The sequence below is a fragment of the Panthera onca genome, chromosome A1, assembly GCF_046562875.1.
Source record: "Panthera onca isolate mPanOnc1 chromosome A1, mPanOnc1 haplotype 2, whole genome shotgun sequence".
In the NCBI taxonomy this organism is placed as follows: Eukaryota; Metazoa; Chordata; class Mammalia; order Carnivora; family Felidae; genus Panthera; species Panthera onca.
The window spans coordinates 216,011,444-216,026,828 of record NC_138339.1 but is presented as its reverse complement, the minus strand read 5'-3'; the positions used below and the strand labels follow the sequence as shown (position 1 = coordinate 216,026,828).

The 15,385-nt window shown below is 38.1% G+C and overlaps 1 protein-coding gene across 1 annotated transcript in view; it reads right to left on the bottom strand.

Annotated features, from left to right (window-relative positions):
* Positions 1–14,912, bottom strand: part of LRRC63 (leucine rich repeat containing 63) — a 43,761-nt gene extending 28,849 nt beyond the window's left edge. The window contains exon 1 of the mRNA XM_060637168.3: positions 13,734–14,912. Coding sequence (XP_060493151.3) covers positions 13,734–13,818 — 85 coding nt within the window. The 5' untranslated portion in view covers positions 13,819–14,912. The remainder of the gene's footprint in view (positions 1–13,733) is intronic.
* Positions 14,913–15,385: the final 473 nt, after the last annotated feature.

Sequence of the window (15,385 nt, the reverse complement as noted above, 5' to 3'; positions counted from 1 at the left end):
TAGCTCATTCAAGAAAAATGGTCACACCATCATTCAACTTTTTTCCCTCTCTCCCATATTAAAATAAAACATAATAACGCAAGCAAAATCCTCAACAAACTCCAGAACTCCTTCCAACCACCACAGTCTCACCATATTTATCCTTCTGGAGTGTGAAGTAACTGACACTCAATTTGATGTCTTCTCCTCTCTGTTCTCTTTGCTGTTTCACTTTATTTAGTCTGTAACTTTTAATTAATAGTCTTTCTTTTTAGAACAATTTTAGATATGAAAATACTTGAGCAAGAATACAATTCCTATATATTCCCCCCTACAATTTTATCTATTATTAACATCCTGATTGGTGAGTACATTTATTATAATTGATGAACCAATGTTGACATACAATTAATTCAAGTCCATACTTGACATTAGGGTTCATTCTCTGTGTTGTACATTTCCATAGATTTGGACAAATGTGTAATGCCATGCATCCACTATTACAGTATCATAAAAAATCATTTTACCACCTTAAAATTCCCCTGTGCTTCACCTATTCAACACTTCTCTCTCTAAACAAATTTCTGGCAACCCCTGATTTTTTAGTTTTTACCATGTTATTGTTTTGCCTTTTCGAAAATACTACAGTGGTTGGAATCATGCAGTATGTAGCCTTGAATAAATAAGAGGGGTTTGTTTTGCTCTTCTCCAGAATTTGGTGGTGTCAGTGTTGTGTATTTTAACTATTCTAAGAGGTATGCAGTGGTATCTCATTGTTGGTTTAATTTGCAGTCTCTAATGACAAATGCAAATATTAAGCATTTTTTATCTTTTTTTCTTAAATTTCTTTCTTTTTTCGGTGTTAAGCATTTTTTCTTAAAAAACTTTTTTTAAACATTTTTATTCATTTTTGAGAGACAGAGAGAGACAGAACACTAGCGGGTTAAGGGCAGAGAGAGAGGGAGACACAGAATCTGAAGCAGACTCCAGGCTCTGAGCTGTCATCACAGAGCCTGATGCAGGGCTCGAACCCAAGAACTGCGAGATCATGACCTGAGCCTTAGTTGGACACTCAACCGACAGAGCCACCCAGGCGCCCCCCTCCTTTTTAAAAAAAAATTTTTTTTTAACGTTTAGTGTTAAGCATTTTTTCCTATGCTTATTTGCTTTCTGGATATCTTCAGTGAAGTGACATTTCAGATATTTAGCTCACTTTTATTATTATTATTGTTATTATTTATTATTATTATTATTATTTTAGAGAGAGTGTGTGTGTGTGCACACAAGCAGGGGAGAGGGGCAGAGGAAGAAAGATAGAATCCCAAGCAGGCTTCACACTCAGTGGGGCTCCACCCCAAGAACCCAGGATCATGACCTGAGCTGAGATCAAGAGTCACTCAACCGACTGAGCCACCCAGGTGCCCCTAGACCACTTTTTAATTAGGTTCTTTTCTTATTATTTAAGAGATCATTAATTTGGGATAGAAAGTCCTTTATCAGATATGTGTTTTGTAAATATTTTCTGCCAGTGTGTGGCCTGTCTTCTTACTCTTTTAACGATGTCTTTCACAGAGTAGAAGTTTTTAATTTTAATGAAGTTCAACTTACCAATTTTTTCTTTCATGGGTTGTTCTTTTTTATTATTGTATTGTTTTATTTCTATTTAATGCATAAGGGAATGTTCCAAAAGAAACAGACGGAAATATAAACCTGATAAATCTTCAATTTCATGGACTGTTCCTTTGGTGTCATATCTAAAAAGTCATTGCCAAATCCATGGTCACCTAGATTTTCTCCTGTGTTATATTCTAGACGTTTTAGTGTTTTGCATTTGTACATTTAGGTCTATGCTTCTTTTGTGTTTATTTTTGTGAAAGGTATAAGGTCTGGTCTAGATTAATTTTTTTTTTTTTTTTTTTTTTTTTTTTTTTTTTTTTTTTTTTGCGTGTTGGTACCTAGTTAATTTGTTCCAGGACCATTCACTGAAAAGACTATACCTTTGTTCTTTGTTCTTTTGTCAAAGATCAGTTGACTATATTTGTGTATATCTATTTCTTGGCTCTCTGTTTTCATCCATTGATCTATTTGTCCTTTATTTTGCCAATACAACACTGTATTACTTTAAAATCTTGAAATTGAGTGGTGACAATTTTACTTCCTTCCTCTTCTTCAGTATTGTATTTGGTATTGTGTTTTTCCTTTACATATAAACTTTAGAATAATTTTGTCAATACACACTAAATAACTTGCTCGTATTTTGGCTGAGATTTCTTTGAATCTGTAGATCAAGTTTAACAATATTGAATCTTCCTATTCATGAAGATGAAATACCTTTCCATTTATTTATATATTTTTTATTTCTTTTATCACAATTTGGTAGTTTTATGCATATAAATCCTATAATACATTATTAGCTTTATGCCTAAATTAATTCTAGTGTGTTTAAAAACATTTTTTTTAGTGTTTTTATTTATTTTTGAGACAGAGAGAGACAGAGCATGAGCAGGGGAGAGGCAGAGAGAGGAAGACACAGAATCTGAAGCAGGCTCCAGACTCTGAGCTGCCAGCATAGAGCCCGACGCGGGGCTCAAACTCACAGACTGTGAGATCATGACCTGAGCCGGAGTCAGATGCTTAACCAACTGAGCCACCCAGGCGCCCCAATTGTAGTGTGTTTTGATACTAAAGTAAGTTGTAGTGTTTTGAATTTCACATTCTAACTGTTGCTGGTATATAGGAAAGCAATTGATTTGGGTATATTAATCTTGTATCTTGTAACATTGCTATAACTGTTTTTTATTTCCAAGAGTTCTTTTGTTGATTCTTTGGGATTTTCTACATAGAATAAAGGTAGTTTTATTTCTTTCTTCTCAACTTGTACAGCTTTTATTTCATTTTCTTGTCCTATTGCATTAGCTAGGATTTTTTAGTACAATTGCTGAATAGCAGTGGTGAGAGGGGACATCCTTTGTCATTTTAGGGGGAAAGCATCTAGTTTCTCACCATTAAAGATGTTGTTAGCTGTGGGATTTGGGGTAGATCTTCTTTATCAAGTTGAGAAAGTTCTCATCTATTCTTAGTTTGCTGAGAATTACTTCATGAAGGCATGCTGGATTTTGACAGATGGATTTTCTATATCTACTGATGTGATCATGTGATTTTTCTTCTTTAGGCTATTTATATGATGGGTGACATTAACTGATTTTTGAGTATTGAACCAGTCTTGCATATCTAGAATAAATTCCACTTGGTCATGATGTGTGATTATTTTTATACATTGTTGAATTGAATTTGCTAAAATTTTGTGGAGGATTTTGGCACCTATGTTCATGGGTGATATTTATATGTAGTTTTCTTGTAAATTCTTTGTCTGGTGTTGGTATTAGGGTATACTGCTCTCACAGAATGATTTAGGAAGTGTTCTCTCTGCGTCTATCTTCTGGAATAGTTTGTAGAGAATGGATATAATTTACTCTTTAAATGTTTGGTAGAATTCACCAGTGACTATCTGGGCCTGGTGCTCTCTATTCTGCAAAGTTATTATTACTGATTCAATTTCTTAAAATAGGCCTATACAAGCCTATAAAGTAATAAATTATTTATAAATATAAACATTATTTATAGCAGATTATATATTTTACTTTGTGTGAGTTTTGGTAGTTTATGTCTTCGAAAGAATCTGTCCCTTTTATCTGTTACCAAATGTATGGACCTAGAGTTGTTCATAATATTTCTTTATCTTTTTTTTTTTTTTAATGTCCATAGACTCAGAAGCAATGAACCCTCTTTCATCTCTGATAGCAGTAATTTATTTCTTCTCTCTTTTTTCTTAGATAGCCTTGTTAGGGTTTTATCAATTTTATTAATCTTTCCATAGAACTAGCTTTTGGTTTTGTTGATTTTCTCAATTGATTTTCTTTTTTCAACTTAATTTCTGCTCTAATTATTATTTATTTTCTTCTGCTTGCACTAGGTTTATATTCTTCTCCTTTTTCTAGTTTCCTAAAGTAAAAGTTTAAAGTATTTGTTTTAGATTAATCTTCTTTTTCTAAAATATGCATTCAAGGTTCTACATACCTTTTAAGCCCTATTGTTTTACACTGCATATTTTGATAGGCTGTAATTTTATTTCCATTTAGTTAAAAAACATTGTAAAATATCTCTGTGACTTCTCTGACCCATGTGCTATTTAAGTGTGTTGTTTAATCTCCAAATATTTTTGGATTTCCACATATCTTTCTGTTACTGATTTTTAGTTTAATTCCATTGTGTTCTGAGAACAAACACTGTATAATATCTGTGTTTTTTTTTTAAGTGTGTTTTATGGCCTAGAATGTGGTCTAGCTTGATGAGTGTCTTATGTGAGGGAGAAGAATATTTTCTGCTGTGGTTGGATGAAGTGCTCTATAAATGTCAATTAGATCCTGTCAATTGTTGGTACTATTTGGTTCAGCTATATCCTTACTAATTTTCTGCCTGCTAGATCTGTTAATTACTGATAAGGGGTGTGGAACTCCCCAACTATAACAATGGATTTATCTATTTCTCCAAACAACTCTAGCAGTTTTTGCCTGAAATATTTTGCCTCTCTCTCCTTTAGGTGCCTGTCAGTTAAAGACTGTTGTCTTTTTAAAGAATTGACTCCTTTATACGTAAATATTGCTCCTATTTTCCCCTAATAACTTTTCTTGTTCTGAAATCTGCTCTGTCTGAAATTAATATAGCTACTATATATTTTTTTGATTACTGTTAGTGTGGTATGTCTTTCTCTACACCTTTACTTTCAACCTCTCTGTGTTTTTATATTTCAAGTAAGTTTCTTGTAGGGGTGCTTGGGTGGCTCATTTGGTTAAGTGTCTGACTCTTGGTTTTGACTCAGTTCATGATCTCATGGTTCGTGAGTCTGAGCCCCAAGTCAGACTCTGCACTGAGAGCATGGAGCCTGCTTCGAATTCTCTCTCTCTCTCTCTCTCTCTCTCTCTGCCCCTCACCCACTTGCATGCACTCTCTCTCTCTCTCTCAAAATAAACAAATAATTTATTAAAAAGTAAGTCTCTCGTAGACAACATATAGTTGGGTCTTGTTTTTTATCTGCTATAACAGTTTGTTTTATTTTATTTATTTATTTATTTATTTATTTATTTATTTATTTATTTGATGTATTTATGTATGTATTTATTTATTTATATAATTTATGGTCAAGTTGGCTAACATACAGGGTATACAGCGTGCTTTTGGTTTTGGGAGTAGATTCCCGTGATTCATCGCTCACATACAACACCCAGTGCTCATCCCAACAAGTGCCCTTCTCAGTGCCCATCACCCATCTTCCTTGCTGCCCCATCCCCCCATCAACCCTCAGTTCGTTGTCTGTATTTAAGAGTCTCCTCTGGTTTGCCTCTCGCTCTATAATAGGTTGTTTTGTTATATGTAAAATATGTATACTGCACTGCTGCTTTTTTTTTTTTTAATATTCCCTTCCTTTTTTTCTTTTTCTGGTTTTAGTTGAGCATTTTACAAGCATTCAGTTTCTCTCCTTCAGTTTCTCAGCTTCTCTCTTCTCTTAGCATATCAATTATGCTTCTTTTACAAAAAATGTTAAGTGGTTTCCCTGAAGTTTATAGTATACATTTACAGTTAACCTAAGTCTATTTTCTTTTTTTTTAATTGGCATGTACTTTATTGATTGGAATCAAAACTGTAAATTACAACTATCTCGCTATGCAAAAAAACAAGACAACTCAAGTCTGATGTGCGGCATTTAGAAAGGATATTTAATTCATAATAAAAAGTTTCTTTTATTATCCTTTCAATAATCGAAGTCTACTTTCTTTTCTTTTTTTTTAACTTTAATTCCAGTCATTTAACCTACAGTGTTATAATAGTTTCAGGTGTGCAATGTAGTAATTCAACACTTCCATACCCTAAGTCTGCTTTCAAATAATAGGATGCCACTTAACAGGTATTGTGCGTGTCTTTTAACAGAGTATTCCCAAGACCTCTCTCCCATTCTTTATAGTGTTGCTGCCATTCATTTCATTTATCCTTATGCTGTAATCACCTAATACATTGTGGCTATTATTCATTCAAATAGTTATTAGATCAAGGAAGAATAAGAAAAATAAATTTTTATTTCACTCCAGTTTTCCTTCTCTGATGCTCCTCCTTTCTTTAGGTAGATCTGAGTTTGGGACCAATATCATTTTTCTTCTTTTAACACAAAAGAACTTCTAAAAAGTTCTACTGGCCACAAATACCCACAGTTTTTGTCTGAGGAAGTCTATATTTCTCCTTCATTTTTTTTTTTTTTTAAGAGAGAGCATAAGGTGGGGAGAGGAGCAGAGGGGGAGGGAGAGAGAGAGAGAGAGAGAGAGAGAGAGAGAGAGAGAGAGAGAGAGAACATGAAGCACAGTTCATGCTCAGCACGGAGCCCCCATGCAGGGCTGGGTCCCACGGCCCCAGTGGGATTGTGACCTGAACTGAAATCAAGAGTCAGCGTTCAACCGACTGAGTCACCCAGGCGCCTCTCTCCTTCGTTTTTGAAGGATAATTTCACTTGAATACAGATTCTACTTTGGTGGAGTTTTTTTTTTTCTTTCAACACTTTTAACTTTTTCATTTTATTCTTTTCTTGCTTGCATGTTTCTGACAAGAAATCCAATGTGATTCTGAATCCTTTTTCTCTGTAGGGATTTCTCCCCTCTCCCCCTGCCCCACCTCCTTTCAAGAGTTTCCCTCTGTCTTTAGTGTTCTGCAGTTTAAATAAGATATGACTAAGTGCATTTTTAAAATATGTTTATCCTGGTAGGTGTTCCCTGAGCTTCCCGATTTGTGGTTTGGTCTGTCACTAATTTTGGCAAATTCTCAGCCACTATTACTTCAAACATTTCTTCTGCTCTCATGGCTGTTTTCTCTCCTCTGGTATTTCCATTACCCGTATGTCCTGTCTTTTGTTATTTTCCCACAGGTTTTTTGGTATTCTTTTTTGTTATTTTGTTTATTCTTTTTACTCCTCGCATTTGAGTTTGAGAATTTTCACCTGGCCTATTGTCAAACTCACAGATCCTTTTCTCAGTCGTGTCCAGGCTACTGATGAGCCCATTAAAGGCACTGTTTATTTCCATCGCAGTAATTTTTACTTCAAGCATTTCCCTTGATTTTTCCGTAGTTTCCATATCCCTCCTTACATGATTCATCTGTTCTTGCATGCTGTCTGTCTACTTTTTCCATCAAGGTTCTTAATATATCAATCAGTTATTTTCAATTTGCTGTCTGATAATTTCAGTTACTGTGTCCTGAGTATGGTTCTACATGCTTCCTTTTTCTCTTCAGACTGTGTTCTTTTCTAATCTTTAAGCATGAGTTGTAATTCTTTTGCCAAAAGCTGAGCACGATGTACTCGGGAATAGGAATGGAGGTGACTGTAGCTGTTGGTGTCAGACATTTAAGTTTCTTCTAGTTTTCTTGTTTTTCTTTTTTCTTCCTTTGTTGTCTCTGTGCTTCCCTACAGATGCCTTCTTAAATAAAGTCTGCATCTTAAAGCTCTTTCAGTTGTAATCCCCTCTTTTTATATTAGAACCCTACTGATGTGGTGATAAGGTATTAGGGAAAGGAATTATTGTATATTCTCATTATAAAAAATCTCAAATATTTATTTTTATTTATTTATTTATTATTATTTTTTTTAATGCTTATTCATTATTGAGAGACAGAGAAAGACAGAACTCAAGCACAGGAGGGGCAGAGAGAGCGGGAGACAAAGAATCCAAAGCAGGCTCTAGGCTCTGAGCTGTCAGCACAGAGCCCGATGTGGAGCTCGAACTCACAAACGGCGAGAGCATGACCTGAGCCAAAGTTGGACGCTTAACTGACTGAGCCACCCAGGCGCCCCATTTATTTTTATTTATTTTAATGTTTATTTATTTTTGAGAGAGACAGAGTGATAGCGGGGGAGGGGCAGAGAAAGAGAGGGAGACACAGAATCCAAAGCAGGCTGCAGGCTCTGAGCTGTCAGCACAGAGCCCGACATGAGGCTTGAACTCACTAACCATGAGCTCATGACCTGAGCCAAAGTCAGACACTTAACAGACTGAGCCACCCAGGCGCCCCTCATATATATATTTATTATATAAAAATCTCGGGGTTTTAGTGGGCCTGAATCCCTGGGTTGTGGCTTCCACAACCCTTAGCTTTTTCTTCCCCTTACATGACACAGAAAGGCTACAGGGGGAGAGGGTTATCTAACTTGACCTTACCCCAGGTCAGATAAGGGTCTGGTGATGTAGTTTTCTTTAGAGGGCAGAACCATGCTCTGGGAATGTTTCAGTGGTTACTTTCTCCCTCATACTGGGGAAAAGATGAACAAATTTTTCTCTGCTCTTCATGAGAATCTTGTGGGGCTCCTGGAGTTAAAACCCATGGCAGTGTGGAGGCTCCCCTAAGACCAGACCCTAGGAGTTTTTAACTCTCAAGCTAGTCCACACTCAACCTCCAGCAATTTGCCAAAATTAGCATTTAAGTGTTCCTACCACTTACTGGCTTAAGTATCTTCTGATCCCAATAAACCAATCTCAGCTGAGATTCTCTATAGCTGCCTGTCTCTCCAGATTTCAGGATGCTGGTTTGCTCTGTGACTCGAATTTTCTGATGGATCTAAGAAAGTCACCGATTATCAGTTTATTTACTTTTCCCCCTTATGAGGATATGAGTGATCGCTTTCAATCTCTTTACATTTTGAGGCTGACACTGAAAGTTTCCTCCTATTTACGTTTCAAACCGTTACGACCTGGAATTTTCCACCTCTGCTACCAAAGCTGTTATCACAGAGTGATCGTTGATATCTTGTTGCTAAACCTAACGGGTACACATTATTATTTACCTTTATGTGACCTCCTCTTGGCATTCGATACTTTAATCCACCCTATTCTCCATGAAATCACTCTTTCCTTGGCTCTCATGAGAGCCATTTTTTCATTCCTACCCCTGCCCATTTATCTTCTCTACGCAAACCTTTCTCTTTCTCAACTTACCACTTAGTACTTCCAAAGATTCTATCATTATCCCTCCCCCAATTGTAACTAATTTTCCATCTACAGTAATAATTCTAAATCTGGGTCTGGAAGCCCTAAGCACCTCAAACTTGTCATGTCTACACCAAAGTCACCAGCACTTTCTGTCCTCCTTTATCTCATAGAGATACATCTGTTATTTAGTTACACACACACACACACACACACACACACACACTGGAATCCTAGATTCCTCTTGCATTAGTTTCCTCTAGCTGCTGTAACAAATAACCACAAACCTCATGGCATAAAACAACAGAAATTTATTCTCTTACAGCTCTGGAGGCCAGAAGTCCAAAGTTATATAACTGAGCCAGAAATCAAGGTATCAGCAGGGCCCTGTTCTCTCTGGACTCCCCTGTAGAGAATCCATTCCTTGCCTCTTGCAGCTTCTGGTGGCTGCCAGCACGCCATGGCTTGTGGCCACATCACTCCTATCTTCAAGGCCAGCACCTTCAAATCTCTCTTTGATCCATCTTCGTATCATAGTCTTCTCTCTGCCTGTGTGTGTGTGTGTGTGTGTGTGTGTGTGTAATCTCTGTTTCTGTCTTATAAGGATACATGTGACTGCATTTTGGGCCCACCCGAATAATCCAAAATAATCTTTCATCACAAGAGCCTTAACTTGATCATATTTGGAACCCCATATAACATTTTCTTTTCTTTCTCTCTCTCTCTTTTTTTTTTTTTTTTTTTTTTTTTGCCATAGAAGATAACGTTACAGGTTTGAGAAGTTAGGATGCTAATATCTTTTGTGGGGTTATTTTTCCGTCTGCCATACTTCTAATTCCTCACATTTAACACATGCAATTAATCACCCCAGGCTATATTCAAATTAGATATGTCAACTCTAAAGTTTCTAATTCCCCACCCCTTTCGTCCCCCATCCCACTCCCCTTTCCTTTTCTACCATGAGAATCACAGAAGAAGTGAGCTATTGTTCTCATGGATTCATGTCCCCTCTTCATTTGGTTTACAGTGGAGATTAGGATCGAAAACCAGTGACCTAATTAAGTTCTGCTGTTTCAGAATAGAAAGGGAAGACCCGTTGACTGGATGACTTCCTAAGGCCACACATCATATTAGTGTTGAAGCTAAGACCAGAATTCAGATCCCTGGATTCTCATTCTAGGGCATTCGGCACTGTTCCAGGTTGCTGCAAGCCAGTAAGTTCAGACCAAGTGAGAAGTATTACAAGTACTATAACATCTTACAACCACACAGTGACTTTATAGCTTATAATGTGCTTTCACGCAGGCTATTGCATTTTAACCTCCTTCTCTCTTAGTTAAGTGACATTTTTAAAAAACCAGATTTTCTCTTCTAACTTTCACTGCCATCATCCTAGTCTACATCAATTTAACTTCACCCTTGATTGTCTGATGCAGCCTTATAAAGTTTTCATCAAATTATCTGAATCTTATCAGTGATAATTCAGACTTCTTAGTTTGGTGAATAACTATCTATGTGAACTGTAAACATTTTTAAAAAACCAGGGCACCTGGGTGGCTCAGTTAAGCCTCTGACTCTTGAGTTTGGCTAAGGTCATGATCTAAGTTGTGAGATCCAGCCCTATGTTGGGCACTGAACTAAGCATGGAGCCTGCTTGGGATTCTCTCTCTCCCTCTCTCTCCCTGTCCCCTAAACGTGGGCTTTCCCTCTCTCTCTCTCCCTCTCAAAAATAAATAAATGAACATTAAAAAAACAAATCTATGCAAACTGGACCCACTTCACCTAATCTTGCTGTGTAACGATTCGTCAGTTTCCAGGAGAAACCCCCAGATACTCTAATTTATTACTGACAATCCCAAAGCCCATACTGCTCATTTGTAATTTCGTTTCCTACGTTGACCACACTGCGTGGAATACCTTCTCCCACTAGCCAGTTGAAATCATTCTCTTCTTTCCAAGTCTACCTAAAAACCTTACTCAATTCAATTTTCTTGATTAACGTAGCCCATATTTACCGTTCTCGTTAATTCACTAAACATTTAACATGTATCACATGCCAGCTGTACCCACAGTGCTGAGGGGACAGTCACACAGCACAAACCTTACTGCCATCAAACATCTCCCCATTAAGTGTAGAAACTAGGCAGGTAAACAGTTAAACTAGAGAAGGACAAATGCTTGGTAGGGGTAAACATGGAATACTATGGGAGCATAAAGGAAGGTACCCTGACTAGGTGAAGGGGGAAGTGGTGTTTAGGGATATCTTCCCAATGGAGATGGCATCTGTCTTCTCAATTCCATGCTTCTCTATTTCTTGACACATTTCTCCATGGTTTTTTTTTCTAGTATATTAAATTTCTACTTTTCCAAGAGACTCTTCGCTGCCATCAAAAAAGTACACCAGTCTCCTCTGTAAAACATATTTCACTCCACTTTTCCTAATTCCTTAAGTCTTCGTTCAAGCCCCATTCCTGCCCCAGTGCTCACTCACATGTATGAACTACTATTGCCTATACCATTAATTGGACAAAATTCTATGCTGCTTTATACTGTTAAGGTTCTTATTTCATGTGTATCTCATCTCCAGAACTTGATTAAAGGTCTTAAAATGTCCTGAAGGGCAGGGACCAGATCACTCACGTCATTAACTCCCTATGGCATCTAGCATCTTATGCAAATTCTAGATATTCATTTCAGGGTTTTATTTCAGTGTTTGACTGTTCATGTTTATAAACTGTACTTCAGTCATTTTAAGTATTAATGGATTTCAACAACAAATATTTTGAACACCTACTATATGCAAAGTACTCCACCAAGAGCCTTTGGAAACATAGGATTATTAACAGTCAAGGTCATAGAACCTCCAAGGTGCCAAAAAGCAAGAGAGCCCCCTCCCCCAAAAAAGAATTTTCCAGCCCAAAATGTCAATAGCAAGAACTGTGTACTAGAGGATAGACTTCAACCAAGAGATGAATGAAAAAACTACAACAAAAGAACTGGTAGTGAGCAGTAAATCCACATAACTGTGGGCATTATTGTTACACAACAGGTTGTAAATGTAGAAATATAGAACATTCTAGAAATGACCATGTAGAAATGATATAACAAAAGCTGAAGGGAAAGTGGGATAGGAAATTGGAGGTAGTACGGGCATGTTGATTTCTACATCTTTAATAGCCAGGAATCAAAGGTAATAATTTAGCATTGGAAATCAACTGATGGACTAGGCATATGTTAACAGTATAAATGTTGACACGAAAATAATGAAATACATTATAAAATAATGAACACAATGGACTACAATCAGGTGACTGAGGAGACTGAAAAGGGGAAAGAAGTGGAAATATGCTTTTATCATTGCTGTACAGAGTCAAAAGATACCACATACAGAAATAGAGGATTAAGGGTATTATATAAAGTTCTGGTTATCCGAGGGACTCCTCTTCACTTTACTGCAGTGTAATTTGACAATTACTTATGTGATTATGTGATCCAAACAGAGGGCAACCAATGAAGAAGATGGACAAGGTCTCTTTTGCTCATTATTACATCCCCAATTCCTAGCGCTGTGCTAAGAAGTACAATCAGTTCTTGTTATCGGTGGCCGTTCTGTTCTACAAAATCTCAGTGAACACTGAATTATCCAATACTGAGCCATTGCTTCTAAGGAAAATATGGGGTTAGGTTCCTCTAAACTTCTGGTCTCAACATTATCAGCAACCAATCAATACATAATCTTGTTTTACCCGTGTTTCTATTTAAAGACACTTAACATATATTGTTGATTCGTTAACATTGAACAAACAGCCAGCAACACTGCAACTCATGCCTGAAGGAAGCTTGACTAACGCATGCTTTTCTCTGTAAAGGCACATCGCAGCCTTCTTGTGCTCAGGAACACCAGACAGCACTTGAACACTATTCCTGGGGGTGATGGCAAAAGCACCAACAAAAGGCACAAAAATTTTAAAAACATGGCAGAGGAAAAAGACTGAAAACAGAGTGAGAAAAGGGCAGTTGTTTATAGTACGAGAGCTGAAACAAGAAGGCAGAGCATTTTCCTTATTGGACGTCAGCTGGGAACATGTATGTTTGCACTGCCTGCCTCATATCCATCCACTAATGACTGAGAGTTACCATATATACTATTCTCCTGCATACAGTTTCACCTATGATAAAAGGAAAAAGAGGGGCGCCTGGATGGCTCAGTCGGTTAAGCATCCCACTTCGGCCCAGGTCATGATCTCACGGTCCGTGAGTTCGAGCCCCGCATCGGGCTCTGTGCTGACAGCTCAGAGCCTGGAGCCTGCTTCGGATTCTGTGTCTCCCTCTCTCTCTGACCCTACCCCATTCATGCTCTCTGTCTCAAAAATAAATAAACATTAAAAAAAAATTAAAAAAAAAAAAAAGAAAAAGAGCTGTCTCTACGGCTCTGAAGTCTTCTTCATTGACATATCGTTGAGTTAAAAAGATAACATACAGCACAAGGTACTGGTTTGGGCGTTAGAAATAATTGTAGCAGTTAGGTAACTTTGCATCCATAGAGTCCACAAATAATGAAGGTCAACTGTAACTGTAGAATTGAATTGGATGTTATCCTCTCACAACAAACATTTGGAAGTTACCGGTTACTAGTGAGTGTCTTTTTTACTATTGTGGTTCTGAACCGTGCAGCCTGAGAAATTTCTATGAAAAATAAATAAACTTAATAACATATCTGATTAATACACATACCTGCATAGACTCTCTTCTTAGGTAAAGGCAGCTTAGGGAGTTTTGGAGGTAAAGGTCTTCGAAGTAGTTGTGGGTGGTTTTGCATTTTAACTAACAATGAACACTGTTTTTCACAGCTATTGGTTAATCGGGAATTGAAAAGGTTTTCAATATGTTTGAATTGTTGCTGAAAAGTAATTCATTAGAATCTACATTTTAGTGAAAATCATTCTTTGGTAATACTGTGCTGAGTCCAAGCAGAATTCCTATAAAAGAAAAAGAGGATAAGGAAAAAAAAATTCTTTAAAACTTCTAGAAAGACTCTAGATAAAATTTAGGTTTATGACTAACACAATTTTAAAATATATACACTATTACCAATCAGGATCATTCTAAAATTTCTCCTATTAGCAAAATGTTCAATCTGCCCATGCTAGATCATTTAGTAGATACTGATTTTCCCGAACAGTAAAAATAACACTCATTTTTTCACCTCTACCTTCAAACTGTTATTACTTTACATATTTGGGAAAAGATTTGGTCAAAAAGATTAAGGAAATCCCTCCATGATAGCCTCTTAAGACTCGAAATATCTGTTTACAGTTCACAGGTAACTTGTTTTCTTTCTGCAAAAGGACTTGTTTTAAGTTTCAACCACGACTAGTTGGGTCATACTCTTTAACCCAAAACTAAGATGGTCTTCAATATAATCAGATTTTCCAGGATCTCTGTTCCAATTGGTACAATTTAGAAATAATGCCAGAAGCTCAAAACATGCGCTAAGTTCTCAAGGCAACATCAAAGCGCCTGGCACATCAGGATTCCGTTGACAGTTGGGAAGGGAATGCTCTGGAGCTGCATAAATGGGCCGTTTTATCCCCCAAAGATAACTTTGCACACAAGCGCTCAAGGTATGGTCCCTGTTAGTACGTCCCCCTTGATGCCGGTAATTTTCCTTCCGTATTATTGGAGAAGATGCGCTGGACCCCTACACTATCCTTCAAGGCAATCAGCTGCTTCTCAAAACGACCGGCTTTTCCTCTTTCATCTTTTCCTCGGAATTGAGGCAGCGAGGTAAAGGTCAAGGCAGTCTCCCGCGAGAAGCAGTCCGCCGGGAAAGCACCTAGATTAACTACCCTCGACCCCCACCCCCGCCGCAAGGCCTGGCCTGAGGCCAAGGGCACCGGCCCTAGCAACCGGAAGCCGATAAACCCGCCCAGCCCGCGGGACTCGTCGGCGCTGGAGAGGGGGGCGGGGCCGGGCGGGGCGCGTGCCCGCCGAGCCCCGCGGAACCGGCCCCGCCCCACGGCTCGGCGCGCGCGGCGCCCACGGGCCTCTCTCTCTGCCGCGGTGTCCTGCTGCCGGGAGGTTGCGGGCGGTGGGGGCTGGAGGAGAAGCCCGCTGCGTGTGTCGCTGCTGTACGGAACCCCGTGGTGACAATCGTTATTACTTTTCTCCTTCTTAATGACATTGACCACTATTATTTATTTACTCTCCTTGATTACACGATGTATCTAGGGTCTGGGCTGGCGTTCCTTAATGCTGCACTTGGGCGCAGCGGGGTCCCGTGGCTGATTTTGTAGTGCCCCCGAAAAGCGAACATTCTGTTTTCTTTCTCTTACTTGAATGCAAACTGTTTTGCCTTTCTGAGCCTATGAAGTTCCTGGAGTAGG